Source organism: Rhagoletis zephyria, unplaced genomic scaffold (genome assembly GCF_001687245.7).
Source record: "Rhagoletis zephyria isolate East Lansing unplaced genomic scaffold, Rhagoletis_zephyria_1.1 Rzeph_scaffold_04977, whole genome shotgun sequence".
Taxonomy (NCBI): domain Eukaryota; kingdom Metazoa; phylum Arthropoda; class Insecta; order Diptera; family Tephritidae; genus Rhagoletis; species Rhagoletis zephyria.
The window spans coordinates 18,373-46,033 of record NW_016162060.1 but is presented as its reverse complement, the minus strand read 5'-3'; the positions used below and the strand labels follow the sequence as shown (position 1 = coordinate 46,033).

Here is a 27,661-nt window from a genome sequence, read left to right as displayed (position 1 = left end):
AACACTACCAAAAACAGGCTAAACTATGCGAACAGCAATGATGGTTACGCCAGTTTACTAGTCGCCAGCGATGTCGATAGTGGTGCGCCATTCAGAGTATCAACGGCCACGAAGACGGCAGCAGCTGCAACAGCAACAGCAACAGCAAAAGCTAAATCAACAGTGCCAATAGCAACCACCTCAGCACCGGGTGCAGCAGTGCGCGTCAAGAAACAGTCTACCAGTTCGACAATAACAACGACGACGACCGCGTCTAGTAGCGTGAGTGCCGACGAACACAACGAAGTGACGACAACCACAACGAAAACGGGGACGGGGACGACGACACGGGGTAGCAACGGCGGCAAAGTCACAACGTCGTCAAAAACCAGCGATTCCAAATTGGCCCAGAGCGGTGGTGGCAGTGTGCGCCGCGGACGCACCAGTTCACATCAGTCGCACTATTCGACGGACAAAAGCGGCTCGTCCGGTTACTACAGTTCGAATGTTTGCTCCACATATTCACTGGACGAGCATATCTATTGTGAACCGGTTATAGATATCCTAGACGTGAGTGGCACTGGCACTGGCACTGGGGGTGTTGGTGTTGGAGCCGGTACTGGTAAGAGCAGCAGTAAAAGTGCAGTCAAAACAACTGTCAGCGGGAATAGCAACAGCAAAAACACAGCGGCGCCGGCAACAACAACGGCCGCAACAACGATGGTTCATAGCCACGCGCGGGATATGAACAGCAAAGGAGGTGTGACACAGCGTTATTATGGACGTCGCAACGGCACGGCGGCAAGTCGAAACGGCGAAAGTGGTATTGCTGGTTGCAGCGAGTTGGACGGTGGCGAGGACGATTGCGATGGTGAAGCTGGCGATGCAACTGCATCGGCGGCCCGATACCCCAGCAAGGCTGGCAATAGTTCGCAGGATGCGCCGAAGAGCACATTTGGCGCGGTCAGCAAAGTGCCGGCTAGCTTGCAATTCTTATTACAACGACAAACCTCCGAGGAATACACAGATTCACAATCGCAATATTTCAGCGATAATCTGCGCATACTCGAGACCAGCATCGAGAATCTCGATCGCCATTTGAAAAATTTTCCAAGTCTAAGTTCGCACGAACGCATTGCTGCCTTTGTACAGACCCAGCATCATCATCATCATCACCACGCATACCTGCCGATGCCACCGCACGCGTTGGATGCTAGCGGCGGCGATAAGTTAGCTAGCCGTGTACCCCAACACCCGCATCATTATTTGCCCACCATTATGGAGGGCTACGATCCCGCCAATCAACCGCGTCGCTCATGGCCCGACGATATGGTGGACGATTCGCTGCTCGACATAGACCTCGACTCATTTTTGCTAGTCAATGAGCGCACTGCTGGCGGCAAGTTGCGCAAGCCACAGCAATTGCGCGATGGTGGCATCGATAATCCCACTTTTCTCACCGATGAGCAGGAGGAGGAGAATAATTATAAGTGTGCAAAGTATATAAATTCCTGCCCTGACGATGCGTATCGTGTCGAAAGTGATATCGTTGCTGGTACGGGCACCGTTTCGGAAAAGTCGGTTTCGGTCGCAGACCACTACATGAAACGCTATGAAGATCAGCTGCACTTCCAGAACACGCGTGAGCTGCTCGAGGATGTGCGCGACAAGATACGTTTGCTCTCGCAGGCGAGTGGCAGCGCCGGTACGCACAGCCCCGATGCACATTTGAATAATCCTGCGGCGCCTGCGCAGCAACTGCCACATGAGCTGGAAGGCATGATTAAGACGCTGAAAAACGAGTTGGAAAACTATTTGGATCGCATGAACCAGCACAGCGAATTGGAAATACGTCAACTATGCAGCGGGCTTGTAAGAAATCACAATATCGTAAAAATGAAGAAGGCCTTCGAGCGTCGCCGTTCGACGCACAGTCTCGGTACGATCGAGTCGGATTACGGTTACATCGCCGGCAACTACGAGGCAATCTGCGATGGCGTGCCCGTGAGTATACGTGAACAAATCGCCTCGATACGCTGCGCGAGTGATCCGAATTTCAAAATGAAGCGAAAATCCCTTACTGAGGTATTTCCCGTCACCAATTGTTATGCAGAGTCGGAAACTTTGCAACGCGTATCGTCTCAAACGTCGCTAGCGCAGCAGCAACGTCGTCCATCGCTACCGCATCGCGATCGTTACACCGCAGAGCGTAGACAGCGCGAACGTGATCAAAATGTGATAACCTTGCATGTGCCCACAACGCAACTGCAACGCAATCTCTCATTCCAGCAGCCGGTATTGAGTAAATTAGATGCGAAAACATTATCAGCGCCACCGGCGGATGCCGAAATCGGCGGTAAAGGTAAACCAAATGGTGGCGGCTGCAATTCGGCTGGTAATGGTAGCGGCGCGGAATCGGGCGAATCAGGTGATAAGGACTCAATTTTGGAATGGCATCGAAAGAAGCCGAGCATTTGGGAAATGTACTATGGTACGAATCGCATGAATCAATCGCTGTTGGGCAAGCGCAATGCCATGGCCGCGAACAACAGTAATCAAGTCACAATGTCTTATGTAAGTAGAGAAAAACTTTTTAGTTGATACTTATGCATATTTGTAGCTAAATAGTTAACAAATTATTAGATCTAATTAACAAATCAAATAATCTCTTGCACATGATTTGAGACTTCCAAGAACGGGGATGAAAGCCTTGACTTACAAAAAATAAGTCGATAGGTGAACAAAGAGGGAAATTGCAGGATATTCTGCTTACATATACTGCTGACAGATCCCACTCCATTTGGGTTATATGCAGGAAAGTTATGGATTTCACCGGATTCCGATTACCACAACTGTTTGGAAGATAAAGGGCAGAATAATCTTAAAATTTTCTCATATGCTCTTCGTCTTTCGGTAGGCTGAGGTTTAACTGTCTCAACTCCTGGAACTGGTATCAGCCTGTGGCTTAACTTCTTTCTAAGCATACTCTGCTTTTATATTTAGAATAATCGTAATCGTTTAGAATGGTCAACCTTTTAATGGTCCCTGTCGCAATATCTTAACCTAACCTGGCCTTGAACGAAGTAAAGGCATCAAAAATCGATAAGATACATTACATGTACATACATTGATATCCGGATTTCACCCTCATAGCAGCTCCAACGGTTTCCGTTGGCGTTTGGCCAGTCAAAGCTCCCGGTGTAAGATCGCTGGTCATTTTTGTTGAAGAGGCGCCTTCAAAACATGATGCCGTTATCGTACAAAATTTTTCCAGCTGGAAAGTGAATTACCGTGGCCGCTCCTCAATTCTTATTAGGCTTCGTCTAGGAATAAAAAAGTCGTTCAACCTATCAGATCATTGCATGGTCTTCCAAGCAGAACTTCTGGATTAAAGAAGACTGCCGACTGTGTACTGACAATGCTTTTTAAACTATTTTCTCAGATAGTCAGGTAGCTCTAAAAGCTCTAAACTTTGTCACAAGTAGGTCATAAACTGTAGCAAATTTCCGTAGATCACTTCAGGTGATGGCAGATCAGCTATGGATGCTGGAACTTTAGAAGCACACATCTTTGAAATTTTGTCATATAGAAAGAGTTTAAGCATGCGAATCGTCACTTTTAATCTAAATATACTACGATTCTTCAATTCAAATCACTTAGAATGGCTTCGTCGGATGCTACAAAAACGAAGAAGATCCTAAATACGAATTCGAATGTCTCGCGTTCGGAGTAGGAGACTAGGGACTGTTTTCTCGACTGCCTGTTACATTTATCATTTATCAATCACATTCATATAATAGGCAGTCGATGTGTTTAAAGGGAAGTTAAATTTAACAGGCAGTCGAGGAAATGGCCCTTAGGTTCATGGGCGGTGAAACCATTGAAACCCTGAGCTTAAATTAATCAATTCCGGATATAGATCCTGTTGGTATGCTGGTATGGATATGAGCAGTAGTAGCCACTTCAACCTAACCTAAACTACCCTATGCAGCAGAAAAGATTTTATTTTATAATTTTGCCTTAGTCGGGGCGTCAACCCCTTAGCATAGAAGAATTAGTGCGGTTGCCAAGCATTATGTAGGCCTTCCCTACGCATTCCCAACTTAAAAAATTATACCTTTTACTTAATCTGAATTGATTTGGTTTATTTTAAGAAGCAATTAGTCTTCTCAAAAATACCTGCAATATTTTAAACAATTTGTTATAATTTTCCTGTAATTGAAAAATAATTCCATCAACCAGGCAGTGTCCATAATTAGAGTTGAGCTTAAAAAATCGCCAAGAATATTACAAAAAAAAAAAAAACTTACACAGCACTTTGTCAACTACTCGCCACAGCATGATTTTTTTTATTATTAATGGCACTACTTCACAGCTACATAAAAATTATTTGTGTAAATTTGTATAATACATATAAAATAATTAATTTTCATAAATTTATCAGTTGAATAATGCAAACGCGCTTGAGTGCGTGGCTGACGGCCGGCGAACTGACTCACTGAGTGGTTGGCTGAGTGGCGGCTTGAGTAGCCTACTGAATAAATAAATAAGTTGCTTGCATTCTATGGTAAAATTAGTTGCAACGTGTGCATGTGGGCTACATACATGCCGTTTTTTGTTAAATTAAAATTTTTTCCCACTTTTTTTACAAATTCTGTTGAAATTTTAATGCGTTAATTTCTGCCGTTCTTATGCGAAACATGTCAATAATCCCGCAAGCATAACAATTTGCATAGTTTTTTATATTCTAAGCGATTTATTTTTTAATTTGAGTCATTTGTAACTTTTTTATTATATTTTTTTTTTTTGATTTTCTTTAAGCTTTTTGCTCAAACAAGCTAAGCTGTGCAATGCGAAAAATTGTCAATCAGAATTATATAATCACTTTGGGCATTTGTAATTGATATCTCAATTGACATGCCTCGCCGCACATACGCACACACACAAACTTACACTGCCGGCAAAAAGTATTGGCACTGCAAATTTTTCACAATTTTTTTTTCTAATATTTTTCCGCCAAATTTTTATAAAAATATGGCACATTCTGCAACAAAAAACATAAAAATATAATTCCTAAACTTTGTGCAAAAATCACGTAAATTCAATTAATTTTCATGCAAATTTTCCATTTTTTAATCAGATTTTTTAGAATTTTTTTGAGTATGCGGATTTGTAGCCCAATTTTTGGCAGTTTTTCCATACAATAAATTTTTTTCGAAAATACTTTATATGCAAAAATGCTAAACACCTTCAACAAAACTTAAAAATCAATGCGATTTTTGACTAACTCCGAACATGCAGTTTTTTTACTAGAATTTAATGGGCTGCAAAACTGCGTACTTAAAAAAATCCCAAAATATCTGATTAAACAGTTGAATATTTGCTGAATTTTCGCGAGTTTTTTACAAATTTTAAAAATTACAATTTTTTTTTGTTGTAGAATGAACCATATTTTTATAAAACATTGTCGGAAAAAATATTAGAAAAAAAAATTTATGCATATATTGTGAAAACTTTGCTGTGCCAATACTTTTTGTCGGCAGTGTACTATGTACATACGCACTTTAACATATGTACATATGTACATATATATGAATAAATGCTTAGATTAGCCGTATTTTCTGTGTTTATTTAAAATTACTTTAATTTCGCAATTGTTTTGTGGATTTTTTTTTTGCTGTTGTTTTTTTTTACATTTTAATGGCCAGTTAATAACTTCAATTATTTTAATTTGTTTACAGTTAGTTGTTCTTAACAAGCACTCATGCAACTGAATTTGACGCTTAGTGAAACAATTAAAATTTTTATTCGAAAATTGCAGCAGGTCAGGGACACGAATTTCCAAATCCACCCTCTGTCTTCCGCTAATCAATGGTAACTGCATGAAGGCATATGTACATATGTATGTCTATATGTATTTGTGTGTACTAGATTTCTAACTGTGTTCGTTTTGAACATGTTAACACATACATACACACATACATATCCAACTACTTACTGCATCGCGTGGGATTTTGTACAAAGTTAATTTGACCCACTAAAAAAATTTCAAATCTACTGGCTATACATACATACATACATACATATCTACATAGGTATATAAGTATGCAAGTGCAAATTATTGTGGCAGCCTATTATGAAAATATTTTAATTACAAATACCTACATATAAACACACAAATACATAGATATATATACATACTTATATACATACATTTGTATGTACTCACTCCTTTGCCCGAATTTGCTTGTCTATTGTAAGCACGTCATTCAAAATTGCCTGTTGCTTGTACTACTAACTAGTCGATTAGAAGGTAAACAATTTTCCGAAAATTTGCTAAAACTAGTTTGAAATGAGTTGGCAATTTTGTTGTAGAACAAAAATAAACAAATTCAATTAATTTCGCAACACTCTATTTTACTATTTTTGATGGCGCCAGTCTGTAATAGAGGTGCAAAACTATCGATGGTACTATCGATAGTATCGATGTTTTTTATTTTTCCCTACTATCGATTGTTTTTTGGTCCTATCGATAGTCCGACAGACATGTGATTCAGTATTTATTTTAGTTTTATTTCTTCTTTTCTTTACATTTCTCTTAAACATCCAAGTTGAACTAAAAATTTGGTTGCTACTTTTTTAAAAGAGTAATGTCAAATTTCGAAAATGACGGAAAACCTTGCATCNTCTTCTTCTAAAATTGAAATTTACTTGATGAATGCCTTATATATGACGGAGGATATCTAAAACCACAAATATAAAATTTCAGTATGCCCAATTTTTTTCCATTTCAATTCATTTCAAATTTTCAATAACTTTACTTCTAACTTAACGGTTAAACAATTAAAAAAAGTGTACAGTAGTTTACAAGAATATCCAAACGTAGTTTCGAAATATATTCTTAAGGAAATCTTCATACGAAAATTGAACCAAAACCATATAAATACGATACTATCGACGATATATCGATAGTTCTGAAAATAATATCGAAAACTATCGATGGTCTGACTATCGATAGTTTTGCACCTCTAGTCTGTAATACTCGTAAATAATGATTGGTAGAATTTTTCATTGAACAAAGTATACATAGGGAACATATTGGGTTTAGCGTATATGCCATCCACTTCAAATTGCACGTAGTTCATAGGAGCCTCCACTAAAATTGTGAATTTCGATACCGACAACAACTCCGATATGAAAACAATTAATATGTTGATGAAAATATCAATACATGTATAAATAACTGCGTTAATAAATTTATCGATAACCATAGACCCCAACCGATATCGAGAAAAATATCGATATTTCCCTCGATAACTTAACAGTAGCAATATTGATATCAAACCAATAAATAAATTGATAAAAATGTCGGTGAATGCTTAAATAAAACCCTTACAATAAATATATCGACAACTAAAGCAACCAATTGAAATCGATAAATACATCCATGATAATATTGATAACAACTTTATAAATGAGACGAGTGCAATTTTTTTTTAATTATTTGTATAACAATACTCCATCGATAGCTTAGCTTAATAAATACATAAATAATGTAATCGATAAATAATTATTCGACAACTATTGCTGCCAACCGAAACCGATAAATACGTATGTACATATATCAGAGATAATATCAGTTGTACGTCAAAAAAAAAGATGACAACACATACATACATAAATTCTGATAAAAACCCATATTTGTAATTGTGAATAAAATCATAACGATAACCATGTCGATAAATAGGGATAAATCGATACCATCAAGGTATTACTCAAATCAGTACTTGTACTTGTACTTGTGTCAAACAAGGTATCGATACCTTATAAGTATCGAGTACTTGTACATAGAACTACGATTTTGAATATTTTTCAAAGTTATTGTATTTTTTTCACAAAAAATATGAGTTTTTACAAAATTATTTTTCTTTAAATAATTGTTCATCCAAAAATTTAAGACAACAATTATTTTTGTGTAGTATTTGATTTCAAGAACAATAGAATACATTTTTACAAGATTAATACATAAAGTTTTTTCATATAAAATAAGTTTAGGAAAAGAACTTCTTTTTCATTATATTTCCCAAAAACATAAACTTTTCCAAATATCTTCCCATTCCTCTAATGGGCTGCTTTTCAAAGAAGATGCTGAAGCATAATAAGTTTAGCGCTTCCGATACAAGTACTTTTTTCGGTATCTACTTGGATCGCAGTAAAAAAAATCGAGTATGTACTTGGATTTACTTGCATCGATTTATCCCTAACCATATATTTATCGATAACTTATCGATAACAATGCCGATAACTAACCGTTAAATTAAGAATACAGATTTAGATAAATAGATGATTAGTTATATGTATCAATAAATCTGTACAACAATTTTAAATTAAAAGCTCGTGATTTCTAAGACCTTGACGCCATCTAAATTCAAAGACCAATATCCCTCGGTAATGCGTAACAACGCTCGCTTTTAAGAAAATTTTTCACACAGAGATCCCAACCCGGGAATAATTGGCAGAGGGAACACCCTGCATGAGCTGGCAAAAATTATTTATGTGTAGTTTTGTAACTGCCTAGTGCCAATTATAAATAAATAAATACATATCTCTTTTGAGTAATGAAATGATACCTGACACGTTTTGTAAGCGTTTGGTAAAAAAATTATGACTAGCCAACTAATTACTTCATTAAGAATTTTTCGAAAAATAATGCAGGCCAACAAAAATGGGAGAAATGTTGGTGCAACAACTTAGAGCTTTTTTTGGTAGACTTTCTTGTGCTGATTACGAATCCCTAAGTGTAAAGTTTCCATCAGCTTAAGATTTAGAGAAAAACGAGGTCAAAATGTCACAAAGTCGCGTCTTTTGCAATATTTTAGAAGCTCCTGGAAAGAAACAAATGGTGATAGAACCTTCCACATAGGCTTAAATTAAAGCTAGAACTCGCAACTACTATTAGTGAAAATACACTTAAAAAAGGTGATGGAAGTTTCCACTTAGGCTTAAATTAAGGCTTGAACTTTGGACTGCAATCCCTAAAAATTCCATTCCTCCACCTTGATCCTAAGGTCACTTATAGTAATATAGTAATTTATTGCACAGCAAAAATTTATTTAGGCAAAATTTTTTTTTTTGCAATATCACAATTTTCCAGTATTTTTTTTTTATTGTCTTATGTGCGGCGATGACATTTCTCAAGTAAAAGAGCCTAACTAACATTTAAAAAATAGAAATATTGTCTAAAATGCTAAGCTATTTACATGTGCTGTGCTTTATAACTTCCAAAATCATTAATTCTGCTGCCTTATAATGTTTAATGTTACTCTGATTCGCACAGCTTGTAGTTACGAAAGAAATATTTGACACAAATTCTTATTAAAATTTTAAGTTTTTTAAAGTAAAAAATTAAAATAACAAGATTTTAATAAGCCGCATAATGACAGCTTAAGGCTGACAACATTATTGGCGCCACCTCATAAAAATGGTTAGAACTTTTTTTTTCATTAAAATTCCTACATAATGATGATAAAGTAATGATTTCAAATATTTTTTGTAAACATACATATAAAATGTCAATCAAGCCATAAATAACTGCTTAAAAATCTAACAGTCATACCTACTTGTTACAGAGATGTGTATGTACATTAGATGGTTCAAAAATGCATGTGAAAAAAGTAAAGTCCGAATTTTAATGCTCTCACCCCCTAAACTTGTTTTAAGTCAAAAAAATATACTACCGTTTTTTTTATTTCGAAATCAAAAAAAATTAATGTCGTTCTCCATGTCAAGGGAAAAAAACAATTAAAAAATTGTTAATATTAACAAATGGTTAAATAAACAATTGGGTATTATTGTTGGAAGTCTCCTGAAGAGAAACCGCCTTTTCTGATCCAAAAATATTGATTTTTAAGATTTCTATACCACTTCAAGGAATTTTTTTTTTCAAATAAAGTACATGGAAAGTTGTAAGCGCTTTGAGCGACTTCTAAATATTTTTTTGATTTCAAAATATTTTCAACCACTTTATTGAGCTTGAAGCTAATTTACTAAGGTAAAAGTTATAGCTGCTCCTCATCACACTTCTTTAACCGCGGTTACTGGTGTATGAACCAAATATAAAAAAAACGAGCTATATTTTTTAGATATAGAACAATCCTGGGGTGGGAGAGCATTAAAATTAGTTAAAATTCATACCTTACTTTTTTATTGACCACCCTAATGTACAATCATGCATTCATATGTGTCACTCACTACCGCTCATAATCTCTCGGCCAATCAATTTGTTGGTGGAAAAAACCTATAATCAGCAATCTCATTAGCATAGATTAAAATGCGCTGCAAGCTTGTTATATGAATATATGTATGTATGTATTGTGTCAAAAGAGGCTTGTGACAAGTGTTGAGCCAACTTCCGATTTATGCTAATTCGTGGTGCTTAATTGCAGAGCATTTGTTCGAACTGAACCTGTTTTAAAGTATTCTAAGTTTTCGTTGAAATTTATAACTTAAGTAGGCATTCTATTGTTGATGGGTTAAAGCTGACCTTGTTGCGGTTAACAGCGTCTAAACAATTTGAATATTTATGCAAGTGAACAAAGAACTCAACAACGCACTGAGAAGCAAAAGTTCTTAAGTGGCTCAATAGCTAGGAATTCAGCTGCTCTGAGGCAAATGTTGATGGAGTTTTTGGTTCGATAATGATTTAGTAAACAATGCGACAGAGCTTGAATAGTTTATGCTTGTGCAAGCCCCATAATGTAAAAGATATATGAGGAATGTAAAAACCAAAAAAAAATATAGGGAAGGTTAAATACATATTTATATCCATATATATGTATGTATACTCGTGCATAGGCGTTATATTAAAACTAGTGAACCCGCTTGGCGTTAAAATGCCCAAAATTGAATTTCATAAACTTAAAAAATATTCCAAATGTTAGTCAGATTTATAAGAGATCCAAGTGCCATATTTGATCAAAATCGTGCAGCCGTTTCTGAGCGTAGAGCAGTCTCGCATAGTTTTCCTTTACAACGAATTTCAGATCACCCTACCCCGTTGAAAAAAGTTATTAATTAAAAAAATAAAACTTCTAGTTTGACCTCTGATTTTTTAAATTCATTTTCAAAAGTATTCTCAAAATAAAATCTTCTTAAATCTCTTTCGTCTGACATTGTAATACACATGTATTTCAATAAACTGATGAACTAATTCGAATTTGAACAAATGGCAACCCTCCTAAATAAAGGTCAGGAATAAATCCTTTTCAAACTCATTTTGATTTATACCCATCTTTTAATAATTCATCCAACTTACTGAATAATTTGAATGTAACTTTTTAAACACGTGGCAAATCTCTTCAAACATTCGAAATGTTCAAACTAAAGATTTCTTAACATTCTTTAGTTACGCTACGGTATTTTTATATTTCATATACTTTTTGAATTGGTTAATTGAGTTAGCCCTTTCAAACACTCTCTTCTTTCATTTCTGAACTCTGCTTTGATAGTATTACATCTTAGGTCTAGTTCGCACCACGCTTATCAACCATAATTCTCAACTGTCTTCTGACTTACAAAATAAATACATATTTCGCTTCTGTTGATCTGCGTAGCAAATACTTCTATCCTCTGATGAGTGGCCCGAGTGAGTGACATAAAATTATCTTGCCGTAATGACGAAGTAATTGGAAATTCCTTTGCCTGAGCTTCATGTGAGCAAACGTTTATTAATGCAAACCAAAAATCAGTAACAAATTAAACAGAACATTTCCATGACTCATCCATGAATTATTTAACGGTACTGTTGCTAATTTTTTAACGCCTTAAAAGGTCATGCCATAGAGTGCTGCTGGCTAAAATGAATCACAATTAACGCTAACACCAAAAGGAATAATAATAAGGAAATACGAAAACAAAGCAAAAGCTTCGCGAAAAATTTTCAACGCGTATGTGAAAAAAATGACAAAAGAATTAAATATCAACACGCAGAATTGTACATAACATAAAAAAGTGTCCACAATATCAATGATACTTAGCAATGGCGGTGGCAGTCACAAAAAGAATACCAAAAAGACACTAACAAAAAAAAACACATACAGGTTATAGCAAAAACGAGAATCGGCTTTAAAGAGCAAGAATTTCACATTGAAAATCACAGTCAATGTCCGTCAAATGCAAATGTCGCAACATTAAATTCACAATGATGCTAAGCGCATAATAAAACAGCAACAACAGAATACCATACAGCAAGAAAGAGCCAATCAAAGCAGCAGCAGCAACAGCTGTGTGTGTCCACCCGCCACCATTCAGATGCATTCACATATAATGATACCACAATTTATAACCACAACGTGTTACTTGCACGTCATTCAAGCACAGTAGCACAACAATAAATTATGAACGGCAATAATATACATACATATATGTACGTACATACATACATACATACAACGAACAAAGTTGGCTGTAAGAACAAATGCAATCTCAGAAATAATGGCAAACAACAGTAGTCTGAAGAGGACACGAGCATAAATTACACACAAAAAATTAAAAAAATTTATAAAAAAAAAATATTTAAATAAAAAAATAACTATAAAACACACAATGAAAAATTGCATTGGAAAATCGCGTTTACTCCATTAACAATAATAATAAATACTTCACGCATTCATTTATATGTGTGTGTGTACATTAGGATAGGCCAAATTAATTTTTTTCCAACTACATACCACCCAGAACTGTAGAATTTCGGAAATAAGGAGACCCGTATTGTCAAATTATGATGCATATTTATCTTTAAAATTTGACTAAGTACTTTTTCATAATCTTAATCTTAGTAACTAGTTATCTTGAAAAAATTGTAAAGTTTCCATTCGTGGTTCTATTGTGGAAAGGGAAATATTTTTATTTGATCAAGCAATGTTTATTTTGAAATATTTTATATCAATTCTAAGAAAATACAAATTTATTTTCCCGACGTAAAAACAATTAAAAAAAAAAAATCTGTGTATTTTTTTGAGCACTTAATGCTCATTCATTTTGTTGAAAAGTCGCACGTTCCACCAAGCAGTAGCTGTTACGAAATTTGACATTGCATATGCAAGTGTACATTTTCGTACAACATTCCTACATATGTACATACATATGTATGCACATTGCGAATTCTTATATTTAATCAAACACATGCTCGCGTATGTAAATATACAACGGAGTTACTTCTGCGCACGCGCACAGCTAGGTGGGTGTTAATAACAACGTCAGAACGACGAACGCCAGTTTTCGTGCAGCTCCTGCACATCGTTTTTGAAGTAAATAAAAAAAAATTGCAGCATGATGCATGTGTTTATTTGTATGTACATATGTATTTACTCGAATACAGTGTGCTACAAAATTCATTTTTCTATATTTTACTAAACCCANAAAAAAAACACATACAGGTTATAGCAAAAACGAGAATCGGCTTTAAAGAGCAAGAATTTCACATTGAAAATCACAGTCAATGTCCGTCAAATGCAAATGTCGCAACATTAAATTCACAATGATGCTAAGCGCATAATAAAACAGCAACAACAGAATACCATACAGCAAGAAAGAGCCAATCAAAGCAGCAGCAGCAACAGCTGTGTGTGTCCACCCGCCACCATTCAGATGCATTCACATATAATGATACCACAATTTATAACCACAACGTGTTACTTGCACGTCATTCAAGCACAGTAGCACAACAATAAATTATGAACGGCAATAATATACATACATATATGTACGTACATACATACATACATACAACGAACAAAGTTGGCTGTAAGAACAAATGCAATCTCAGAAATAATGGCAAACAACAGTAGTCTGAAGAGGACACGAGCATAAATTACACACAAAAAATTAAAAAAATTTATAAAAAAAAAATATTTAAATAAAAAAATAACTATAAAACACACAATGAAAAATTGCATTGGAAAATCGCGTTTACTCCATTAACAATAATAATAAATACTTCACGCATTCATTTATATGTGTGTGTGTACATTAGGATAGGCCAAATTAATTTTTTTCCAACTACATACCACCCAGAACTGTAGAATTTCGGAAATAAGGAGACCCGTATTGTCAAATTATGATGCATATTTATCTTTAAAATTTGACTAAGTACTTTTTCATAATCTTAATCTTAGTAACTAGTTATCTTGAAAAAATTGTAAAGTTTCCATTCGTGGTTCTATTGTGGAAAGGGAAATATTTTTATTTGATCAAGCAATGTTTATTTTGAAATATTTTATATCAATTCTAAGAAAATACAAATTTATTTTCCCGACGTAAAAACAATTAAAAAAAAAAAATCTGTGTATTTTTTTGAGCACTTAATGCTCATTCATTTTGTTGAAAAGTCGCACGTTCCACCAAGCAGTAGCTGTTACGAAATTTGACATTGCATATGCAAGTGTACATTTTCGTACAACATTCCTACATATGTACATACATATGTATGCACATTGCGAATTCTTATATTTAATCAAACACATGCTCGCGTATGTAAATATACAACGGAGTTACTTCTGCGCACGCGCACAGCTAGGTGGGTGTTAATAACAACGTCAGAACGACGAACGCCAGTTTTCGTGCAGCTCCTGCACATCGTTTTTGAAGTAAATAAAAAAAAATTGCAGCATGATGCATGTGTTTATTTGTATGTACATATGTATTTACTCGAATACAGTGTGCTACAAAATTCATTTTTCTATATTTTACTAAACCCAAAATTTTAAGCGAATGGAGTAGCAAAAAAATTCTAAATAAAAAATTAAAAAAAAAAAGAAAGCACATACAACACTAAAAAAAATAAGAATTATTTTCACAGCAACCTTATGGAAATTTTCTAATGCAGTGTCTTTTATAAGTTGAAATATAAAAATTTTAAATTTTTGTATAAAAAAAACAATAGGAAAATTTCACATTTGTGACTTGCACAAAAACAAGAATACGCTCAATTATTTTTATTTGTTTCCGCCAATTGCGTCTCTCTTTCGCCAAGTAGTCCCTACTGCTCCTGGTATATTCACCTGGGCAACATTATAGACATTATACACTGCTATATAATTCATCAACAACAATCAAATTTATTATTTTATAATTTTTATTTTTCAAGAATAATCGTTATTTTTTTAATCAGTTTTTGAGCGTAGTTTTTTATTTTTTTCAGATTTCCTAGATTATAAAAGCTTTAAATCGGCCATACAACGCACTCTCCATTATAACGGTTAAAAAATAAAAAATTCAAAATAACGATTAAATTTGACCGAAATAACAATTAAAAAAAATAATGATTTTGTCGTGGTCTAAAAATTAAATCTTAATATTTAACGGTTATTTTCGGTTCCTGCTATATTTTGATCATTTTTCTTTGCTTTTCAATTAACTGTAGCCTCAGAAATGTTATTAGAATCTTCTGAATCACATCCCTCTCAAAGCTTATTTTCCTATCACGAAACAACTAAATTCTTCATAAGAGTGCGTTCTCGCAGGAAGCGGGGCCGAGCCGACCGACGCTATTCCGAGCTTTCGAAATCAATGTAGCTATATGAAAGTAATCAAATATTTTAGCCGATTTTCATTCAAGGCCAGTTTTGTAATATCTTCATGTAATAAGCTCTGCTCCGCTTCCTTCAGTGTGCACACCAGCAGCTCCGCTGCGCTCTTCCTTGTTTCACTCGGCACCACTCGGCATTCTGTGTGAACGCATCCTAAGGCGCATCGAAATTATCACTTCGATGTCTCATAAAAATTCTGATCTTTACATAAATTTGCTATCAGCAATAATTTATTTTTTCATTCAAGTTGAGTCAAAAAAAATTGTTAAACACTGTACTCAAGTATTCCACACACATAAACATATGTACATATGTATGTACGTGCAGTTAAATGCATTTTATAAATAAAACTACCACAATGCTGACGACCAAAATCATCCGTAAACGCGGCCAAGGATGTCACTCAATATTGAAAAAATATATACATATACATATGTATGTATGTACATATATGTAATGAAAACAAATACAATTTGCATGCACGACGAAGCAAACGAATGAGATATCTACTGAAAATTAAATTTACAACCTCACATAAACATTTTACATTGGCAACACTACTTTGGAAAAAAACTTATGAGAAAACAAATTTTTATAAAATATTGCAAACATTGCATAATAAAAGCAATTCTGAAAGAATATGGAAATTATGTTTGAAGTGCTTTAAAGTCATGTAACTATTGTAAAGAAGACGAAGACATTTCAGTGAAGTTTGCTTACAATTTATTACTAATCAAAAGCATTCAACTAGTCGATTAGCTTACTTGTGACGGACAACATTTTTTTACTATGTTAGATTATGTAAACTGGACTGTTGCTAAAGATTTTTCAGAGAGTGTGAAAGGCTTCACTAATTCTACACCTCCACATCCACGAAAACGAAGTCAGACGAGAAACTTCCTTATAATTCATATGTTTCGTCCGCGTTAGCTTCAGTTATTTTCAAATTCTTCACACAGTAAATGCTGCACGCTTTCATCGTTAACTTCCAGCTGATAGCTATGCATGTTCTAATAAAGAGAAGTACTGTAATAGTATGTATTGCTGCATATTTTCCAACAAGCCATTAGCCCATGACGGTAGCTCCAATTCTAAATATTTGTGTCCTTGATATGTTAGGCAAATCCCAAATCGCCGATATGTTATTGACCTTTGCTATTGTTTGCTCGCCCTACCAAGGCGTCCAAAGGGTCATCCCAGTGCCAACGCTACCGATTAATTCAAGGAGGCGCTTGCCTTAGTCCTCTTTACCTTCGATGTTTCTATGACTGGAATTTAATTGGCCACCTCGAAACTGCGATTTGAGGCTGTTGAACTTTTTTTGTCGGGTGCCCTGATGGACTGATGCTATGCGATAAATCCATTCACGATTCAGGGCCCTTAAGGCGAATATCGAGCAAGCCATTCGTGAGATAGAGCCCGAAATCGTCGCCGAGTTCTTGAAACCCCGATTTTTTTTATCTCTTTAGGCGGTTTTTTAAGATCTTGATTTTTCGAATATCGAATATAAACCAGATTTTTTTATCGGACAAATCGGTATTTTTCATTTCATACAAATCTTGACCTCTCAAAAAAAGTGTTGACTTTTTCGAAGTTTTCAAGGCTTTTTCCAATTTAAGAGAATCTCCTAAATAGTTTTAAAATTATATCCTAGGTTATTTGGGTTGCTGAACCCTTCCTCTCAATCCGAAAAAAGTCAGAAAAAACAACATTACTAATTTTGCTTTGCTCTTTTCTAAATAAAAGCTGTTAATAGTTTTATCGTAATTTTTGGTCATGATTTTATACCAATAAACGCATTTTTACCGTATTTAAAATAAACCCGGTCTATCCGGTTTTTTTTTATTTATTTTAAAAAGCGGCCACCGGTTTTTTCAAATTGCAATTTTTCGAATAACTCGAAACTCGGTTCGGGAAAAATTGCGAAAACTATCCTTTTTTGGATTTCTAAAAATAAACCACTATGTGGGTCAGCCCTTATATAGAGATAACCAGAAAATAACTAGAGAATAATAACTATAACGGTAACAATGCTGACAACTATAACTATAACGATAATAAAACCGATGACTGTAAGGATACCGTTAACAAAAACGACAGCGATAGCGAACACCATAGCCATAACAGTAACGATAATGATAGCAACACCAAAAACGATAAAAGTAGCAATTTAAAAGTGATAATGATGCTAATAAAATTTAGAAGAGATTTGTCGAACCCGATTTTTTATTAGTTTATATTGCATTTTTAAGTGCAAAGCGCAATAGCAATTTTGAAGAATGGTTCCCCCAAAACGAAAAACAGTGTAAAAGAAACTTTTAAATATTCACCAAAAATTCAAAATTTTAATTTAGTTTTTAGAAAAGTTTTAAGCTTACAGTTTTAAGCCCATCAAATTTCCAAGTAGGTAAGAATTTACGTTGATTTTTAATACTTTTTTCGCGTTTCAGAATGATTCCCACCTACCATATTCTCCAGATCCCCAGCAAATCTAGGTTTTGAAATCTTTTTAAAAACCAAGTCAAAAGAAGCTAGCGAAAACATTGGGGAGCGTTAGAATAAATACAATAATTGAAAGTACTTATCAACGAATTTTTTCTCAAGAAATCGAGTGACTTCCAATCACCAATGCTCCCCAGCTATAAGTCGAAGTGGCTTGTTTGCATTTTATTTAACTATACAGATTTACATGCATACATACGCGCATATGGTACTTTGTTGCCTTTTTACTGCTTATTCTTCTTTTGCCAAATTCACGCGAAAATTAATCATGTTTAAGGGTTCAGTCACCCATCAGTGCAAATTGTTTTGAATTACTTCTTCCAACTTTTTCGATTTTGCTACTGACCGCAACATTTAATTACGATTGCCTCGAGGTGTTTTGAACGCCAATTGAACTACTAAGCCTAAATAAAAAAAAAAATCGTTCAACTCTGATTTCTTAAGTAGAAAATTGCAAATGAGTTTCAATGACCGCTTAAACTGCTAAGCGAACAATTAAAAATTAGCGACAAATTGCTAAACAGCGAGAAACTGCATAGTTCTTAAAAAAGTAGTGGAAAATAATACAGCAAAACTCTCAGCAGTATGCACAGGAATCTTGAAAGATATACATACATGTTTAATACAAAAAAATGCAAAAAAGCCAACAGATTACAATATTGTCATTTGTTGTTATACCAAAAAATCGTAAAGAAAAATATAAACAAACTAGCACCTAAATATTATTGTACACATGTTTTTGTGTGTACGAATGCGTAATATGTACATTAGGGTGCCTCACAAAAAAATGAAAATGAGCAGGAACAGAAATGTTTTTTTCACTGCAATCAAAAAATAATAAATTTTTCGGAAAACTATTAAGATTTGCGTGAGCTGGATCAATTCGAAATACCTGCAAAAATTTAATCGTTTTGATTCCGTTAATACAATTCTTAAACATTTTATGCAGACCTTGTAAACTTAAGCTTCCCTATTATTTGAAATGATTTTTCGGAAAAAAATAAATTTTTAAACTAATTTTGTTTATACAAAAAATTGGTTTTCCTGCAATATTTTTGCGAAAGCCACAAAATATTTAAAATAGACTTTATAGTTCCGATAGAAAAAAAGTACCGATTTTTTTTTGTTGTATGGCGAGTGATGCACCATAATGTATGTATGTATATACATGCAGTTACATATGTATGTTTTTATGTACTTACGTATGTATGTATGTTTATGCGTACGAGCATGTGGGTGCATAACTTCCTTGACCGACTGCGGTCATTCAACCATTGCTTGTATTGAATGCGTTGACAAAGACGAAATACATAAATAGAAAATGAGAGTAAGGCAAGCAAATGTCAAAATATATTAACATGTCACAAAAGTTCGTTGCGTTCTTCATACATATTTTATTTTGAATTTTTTTAGTTTTGTTTTTTTTTTTAATGCTGTAAAGTTACAACTCGACAAGCTGTCGACATTTCCTCACCACGCAACTAAATATGAAGATGCGATTACCTAATGGCGTACATACATGCATACTCACGGCAAGTAAATATGTATATACCAAGTATAGTCATTTCTATTTTGTTTTTTGTTAGCAAATCACAAATTCATGTATAGCCGCTGCTAAGTTGGTCAACGAAATGGTTTGTTAGCTGAACTGATCATCACCAAAGCTTATAGGTTAACATGAAAAATTGAAGTTAGTGTTGCGAAAAAAACAAAATGTCACAACAATGCATTGCAATGCCTTTAAATTTACTGCTAATTGCAAAATTTGTTGTGTGCCATTTGTCAGGTGCATAAACGTAGGCCTAGGAAAAGAAACCAAAAAAAAAAAAAAACAAGTAGGCGAAATGCACAAAAAACAGCAAACCAATAGTATGCAGCTGCCACTTCCCTACACAGATGGCACTTTAACAATAAGCTGCTAATTAACCAATCATTATTTAGCTAATAATGTACGCATTTTTTCCCCCGATGAGTACCTAAATAGCTCGGAAGTTATAATTTTCGAAGCGTTTGGGGAGCACTCTTATGTTTGTGTGTGGATGTATGTATGAGAGTGCTGCATTTGAGCTGTGAGCTGCGACCTGAATAATGGTGCGTGAAATGAACGAAGCGACGTGAAGAAATAAAAACGCAAAATTTGCTCGCATAAAATTGACTAAGTAAAGAAGATGATCAGATGGAAAATAATATAAATTTTTTAAAGAAAAAAGCTTAGCACACGCTATTCAAAAACGAATAGTTTCCTAATGGAGACGCTTGAACTTTGACGGCATATTGCATTTGAGAGAAACTGTAATTATTTAGTTGCTAAATATTTAAATAGACAATATATAAAAATAAGCAGTATGAGCACAACATTAAACTCTGCTCACAATCTTCATTAGCGAGATAGCACATGAGTATGGACAGTTGCTTTAGCTAGCTGTAGGAACTCGTGCATGGCTTGGTGGCAGAATTTTTATTTTTTTTTTATCGCGCTTTCCGATTAGCAATGGGCACAAATCGTAGTATGAAAAACAAACTCAAAACTAATAATCGCAAAATGAGTAAGCTTATCTAAAATATCATTTGCTTTCGATTGACTCGGAAAGCTTTTTCCCAATTTGGGTGCGAAAGCCAAGAAATTTCCGAAGTAAGGTGATGATGTAGTACACAAATCATACAACAACTTAAAATTTTTTGTTCAAGCACTGAACTGCTGTGGCAATACTAAATTTTTAGGTACATTTGCCTGGTTTTGGGTAATTTTTGAAGTGAAACTTCTTTAGCGGCGGTTGGTTGGTTGGGAGTAAATTGGCAAATTCAACGGAAATTGCACACGGAAATGGTTCGGGCTGAAACAAGGGCTTCTTGTGTGTATGCATATATGGTATTAATTTAGCAAAAACATTCTGATAAAAGGTTAAAGAATAACACTTAGAAAAATACCAATACAAGAATGAAAGTAAAGATGACTATGTACATAGATAACGAAAAGGATAAAGGCAAAGGTAAAAATAAAAACAAAAACGACGATGCGTAAGGATAAGGCAAAAATTAAGACCAAGGTAAATTTAAACACTTTACCTATATATATAGGATCAAAGGTGAAGGGGAATATGCAGATGAAGATAATGGTACACATAAAAGTAAAGACAAAGAGGAGGATGAGGATACCGATAAAAGTAAAGATGAAGATAGGGGAAGAAATATTAAAATAAAGGTAATCAAAGAGGAAAGGATAAAGAGAGAGACACAGAGGCTCCATCTGGGAACTATTTTGGGACTTTAGAGATTTTCGGGATTCTCGTGACTTATCGATAAAATAATCAATATTTTTATCGGATTTGCTATCGATTTTTTATCGAAATTTTCATCGATCTTATTATTAATTTTGAAGTCGATATTTTTGGAGGTTATCGATATATATAATAATCGATTTTTTTATCGATTTGTAATCGATATTTTTATCGATTTCGTTATAGATATTTATCGATTTTGTTATCGATATTAGGGACGGTAATCATTATGAGTAAAATAATTTAGATCAGCACTTAATCATTATTTTATGATTTATGTTTGTTTCGCTTAAAAATAATTATTATTATTGATAGGATTTTTATTTTTTTCGAGATAATAATTATTATTGAGTTTTATATTTCTACTTAAAAATAATCATTATTTAAAGAATTTGTAAGGTCATAAAGACGCAACCAACTAAAATTTTGACATGAAAACTTCGGGACTAATTCCTTTTATGATGTCGCTATCTGTGAAAATGATACCCCGAAAATCACGCTAATAAAGCTTCTTTGGGTTTTGTGGTAAATCATTATTCTCAACTGCAAAAATAAGACTCCATTAATAATTATTATTGTTGATCGAAAAAATAAAAATCAAGTAATAATAATAATTTAGTTTGGGCGAAAAAATAAAAAACTCAATTATTAATTTTTTATTTTTAATTTTCATTGTTTAAACTCGAAAAATAAAAATCATTGTAAATTACAACACAAATACGTGAATATTGTTAAGATTTTTTGACGATGGTTATAACTTGTTGATTTTTTTGGTTCAAATTAAAAAAAAATTATGATTATTTTCGGTCGCTTTGGAACACAAACTGGCCCAAAGAGAATTTGAGTGTTGATAAATTGTTAGTTACGACTCTTCTCACCTTGCCGTCAAAACTGCCCCCATTCTGAACTTTTAATCCTAAAACAGCCTTTTCACGGCCAAAGAACTTACATTTTACGGTTGAATTGTCATTTGCATGGGTCGATTTTGGTTGAACGACAAAAATCGACTAGATAAACGACCGGTGTAAAGGCAGCTTAACTAGACTTTGGTTTTCCAAACCCCTTCTCTGCAAAAAAGATACTCAATATACATTGGGCTTGGTTACCAATTCGAAAATGATTGGAAAACCAATATTTTTTTCGAGTCTCACCTTCGATAACGAATGTGCAATAGGTTTGTATTATATTCGAGAACCAGGCCATTCTCCAGCAAAAATGAACCTTCGTTATCCAATGTATTTTCCCTTCGTTATGAATTCGAAATCCAGCCCATTATCGAATTGAAATTTAAATGTGAGATAGTGATTGTCCTATACTTCCCTTCGAGAATGAGCTGGATTTCCCTTTCTCTCTTGTTACTATGGTTTTCGCTTTTTTTTCGAACCCATTTCGAGTGTATTTCAAATTTACTCTGAAAGTTGGAAAACTAAGGTTGGTTATGAGTTCGCTCTCAGTTCGATATTCATATTAGATATCGAAGGTATTTTTCGAACATTCGCCACAATGTTTATTGGGTATTTATACATCGCACACGATCTTCAAAAGTGGCACAACTCAAAGTTTGGCATTATTAAAAAATTATGCACTAAAACTGTACACAGAGCTTTTATTTAACTTTCCGAAAATGTTGGAGCCTATGTGATTATCATGAGCTACGAAATAGTTTTTCGCATTTTCTGACGAACGTGTAATTTTGACTTGTGTCACTTTTGAAGATCGTGTGCGATATATATTTTATTACTCTGAGTAATTTTTTGTGCCATTTGTGCATATGAATTCGTACTGCAATTTAATGCAGCATCTCATAACTCACTATAACCCGAACAATCGCATCTTTTTAACACCGGCAACACTTAATGAACAGACACTAAAATTTCTCATATTGTACTTTTGTTGCCAAAATCGAATATTTTATGGTTTTACGTACATATGTATGTATGTATGTATGCGGTTGCATAAGTGTGCCAAATTGCTGACTTCCGCCATTTATATCAATATGCGTACATATGTAAGTGTATATGTAAATATATGCACTCATCGATGTGCAGTGTAGACTTATGGCTTCCATATAGGCACCACTTGTGGTGTATACATAAATCGATACATGTATGTCTATAGATGCGCATACAAATATTCGCTGTGATGCATTGGAGTATGGATGCATACATAAATTGGCCATCTCTGATTGTTTCACTGTGTGAAAAAGTAATAAAACACTGCTCACTAAACCTGCGCAATTTTCATTTTTGGCCATAAAAAAGTTAATGTGCAACTTTGATTTCTTTCTTTAATGATTTGTGAGAGACAAATGCTATAATTTCGAGTAGCTAGTTGGGGGAAGGGGGACGGGGGGCTATCACGAAACATGTAATGTGGTGGGAGATAACTGCTGATAGGTTTTTGGTATTCATGAGCATCTATGGATGTATATATGACTAAAAATGATCGCTGTTTGTAAGCAATCTCGACTTTACATTAACTTCTAATTTTTCTGAGTCATAACTGTTTTTCAAAATTACACATTTTTCAAGTTTAACAGAGTTTTTTTATACCTACATAATTGCATATGTAACAACTCAAAAGTACACAAAAAAATATGTAGGCGTGACTCCACTGTTCTGCTATAAATAAGACTGTGCCCGGCAAGCCCAACCCTTTATTTCCAGAAAAAAAAAAATCTTAGCAATTTTAATGACCCTTCGGCCGTTTCAATTGAAAATTATGCAACCAATTTGTATAATAAACATGAATATATTACTCTCATTTTTTTTTGGCATGGAATTTACAGAAATGCTGGGCTCGCCCCGTAATAAGCGGCCAAAAATTCAATTTTTCTTACAACAAGAAATATTCATAAATAGCAACAAAGCCACAAAAGGCTGGCCAATCACATGTAAATTGACATGTACACATAGAAACAAGCCACTGAAAATATGAATAATGGAAAAAAATTACCCAAAAAATCTGAAAAAAAAATTAAAAAAAAAAAATTGCTGCTGCGCCTGTGGCCATTGAGCAGCCTGAAAAAGTGCAAATCCATATTCATAATAACATTCAGCGAACTTTCAATGAGTTGGCCTGTTATGGCCGAAATTTGGTTGTATTTGTTTTTTTTTTTTTGTTTTTTTTCTGGTTTTTCAATTCGCCAAATCAACTCAGCCATGACAGCGCTAATATTTAATTGCCAATTTATTGACCTCTATTGTCCAATTTATTTGTGGCAGCGCCATAATGCATAACTGCATGCAAAACAAGAAATAGTTTGCAAGTTTTGGCGAGTAAAAAAAAAGCTGCTGATTGCAAAGCTTGAAAGTTCTGAAAAGTGATTTTTTTGTTTGTTTTGTATTCGGCTAAATGGTATGCGAAATTGGGGGCGCCAAATTGAATATGAATAATTTGAATGCAAAAACAATCACTTTTGATCGCACACTTTGTTTAGGAAATATTTTTCGAGTATTTACATACTTATATATGTATGTACATATGTATGTGTGTACATTAGACCGTACCAGAAAAAATAGTTCGCCATACTCTCCTGAGTTGTAAAGTATAATCAAGGCCATTTTACATTTTTCAGTTGTATCTTCAGCATTTACAGTTGAATCTTAAAGTATTTACGATGTATCGATGTTTTTGTCTCAAGGAGAAATTTTTTTTGTTCCAAAGTTCACCGAGTACCCCTTTCTAGTACTTAGACACCGGATTTCAGTTCCTACCACCCTAACGTACCACTCTAATATCAGCATATTAAGGTTCGCCATAAATCATGAAACTTTTGCTCAGAAAGTATTTTGATTATTTCAGTAGAACTAGGAAAAAAATTTCAATGCGAATGAGGAAGTATTTTTTAAGCATCAATTAGATACTTTTAAAAATCTGGTGCTGTCGATCATTTTGAGAATCGAGTAATGAGTACTTTTGGTGTCAATACTGTACAACACTACTCGAAATTGCCTTGCCAAATTTCTTTAGACTCAGCGTTTGTACGGGGAACTTTTTTGTTTGCTTGTAAGGTGGCACGGTCTAATGTACTGTGCTCAAACATAGTATGTGTATGTATGTATATTCATTAGGGTGGTCCAAAAAAGTTATATCGAAATTTTAATACTCTCACCCCCTATGATTGTTCTGTACCGAAAAATTGTACAACTGTTTTTTTTTTTTTGACATCAAACAAAAATAGAGTTCGCTCAAGGCGCTCAAATTTTGCCATGTATTTTATATGGGTAAAAAATAAATGTTGATAGAAATCGTATAGAATTCTTGAAAATAAATATTTGCGATCAGAAAACGTTGCGTCTCTCCTGGAGACTTCTAATAACAATACCCAATTATTTATTGCTTATTAACTTTTTCCTATTATTAACTATTTTCTATTATTAACTGTTTTTTATATGACCCCAAAAACTCAAAAAATGCACGGCATTTAAAAAGCTATTTCGCTTTTAAATTCATATTTTTCTTACTTGACAATTAAATCAGTTCCCCTCTTGTGGAAATCATACAGCTTTTTACTTTATAAATATTGCCACAGAATGCCATGGGAGCTTCTACTTGATAAAAATCTTGATAAAATTCCTCTAAAAATAATTTATCAAAAAAACATAGAATTGGGCGGTTAGAAATATGAATGACGACTTTCAATTTTAAGCAGATAGCAAAAGGAAATATAATTATTAACAAGATAATTGAAACAAACTTACAGCTGCGGTCAAAATAATAAAAGCACCGAATTTCAAAATAATATCGTTCACAATTCACGTTTATTTATTTATTTTTAATCATTTTCATTTAATGTATATTTGGACCTTTAACAAAACCTCTTAGGTAAAGGTTTAAAATTTAAAAAAATTTTATTAAAGTTTTAAACTTTTTATACCGAATTTTTAGAAAATTTGTGAGTATGCAGTTTTATATCCCACTCATTTTAGTATAATAAAATGGAAGTTTCAAGTCCCTAAAAATGACCGCTAATTTTTTTTTTTTAATTTTTTGGCCGAGGGTGTTCAGTATTTTCTTCCATATAACACAACAACAAAAAAAAACTATTTTTATATGGAAGAAAATGCTCAACGGTAATCTTTAGCGATTTGAACCTCACACTTTATTGCACTTAAATTGAAAGGGCTAGTAAACTGAAAGATTTAAAATTTTGAAAAAATTTGATAAATTGTTGTGAAGTTTGTTCAATCTTTAAAACATTTATTTATCTGGTTTCTGTTATAGCTAAACTTAAGTTGCAAGCAACACCATTCCGAATTTTGGTGCTATTATTTTGAACGCTACCGTACATGTATACTTACATAGGGGCACTTATATTTCTTTTTAGTTTTTTTTTTTTATTCATTATTTTGATATTACTTGCTATTTCTATTCGCCAAATCAGCGTCACGCTTCCATCTAGGGCAACATCCGCACTCGCCAAACAAAAAATGTAAGCTCAAAAATCAACTCCCACCGTATTTTGTGAGTGTCTGTTCTCTTCACATCATTGAACGGCTTCTTGAATTTGCATGTCAGCGTCGCTGAGCTTTTTTCTAATATTCTAATCAAAATTCAATTAGTAGCGCGTTAACGTCACGCAAGTGCTGTGTAACACCCGCACGCGTGCTACCTGCCGCCATAGCCAACAAAAAGTTACTACCGAAAAAGTTGGCGAATGAAGTACAAAAAAATATCGCCCCGCCAAGAAAACATAGCAAAACAAAGTACTTTAATTTCGCCCCCAACCCGCGTTGCTGATTTTATTTCTGATCTCGTTTGCGCCCAAATGTCTTGGCTGGCTGCAAAAGCCGCATTATGTTGCCGCTAAATCGAATTCGTGAATGTTAAATTGGAGAAAAATTTACATATAAAATTTATAGATATTTTTTTCTAAATTGTACATTTAACGTTTATTCGTTTGTGGAAAAGTTTATCTGCTAAGTACAATCAAATTGCAAGCTGGTTTTTTTTCATATGAAAAAAGGAATGTTATCGTTCCATGCACTACCTCTAAAGAATAACTTTTTATTAACAATTTGTCCGAAATTCTTATCCAAATTGTGTCATCTAGATATGTGTATATGTATGTATATTAGGGTGGTCTGAAAATGGCCCTGAAAGGTACTCAAGTTAACAAATTTAAACAATTCGGTTTTTCGCTAAAAAGTATAATTTTTATGTTTGAAATATTATTTATACGCATATGTATGTACATATGTATAGGTATATTCAAAGTATGCAATATATGTATGTACATATGTTCTTAAACTTTAAAATTTATCTGTAAATGGCAGGCGGGGTTAGGGTGAGTTTAGGTTTTCAAGCCAGTTG

General features: G+C 34.0%; 1 protein-coding gene across 1 annotated transcript in view; it reads left to right on the top strand.

Moving 5' to 3' along the window:
- Positions 1-3: 3 nt before the first annotated feature.
- LOC108371429 (uncharacterized) overlaps positions 4-27,661 on the top strand; it is a gene marked incomplete at its 5' end in the record, with an annotated part of 40,807 nt that continues 13,149 nt past the window's right edge. Inside the window, one exon of the mRNA XM_017626988.1 lies at positions 4-2,553. Coding sequence (XP_017482477.1) covers positions 4-2,553 — 2,550 coding nt within the window. The remainder of the gene's footprint in view (positions 2,554-27,661) is intronic.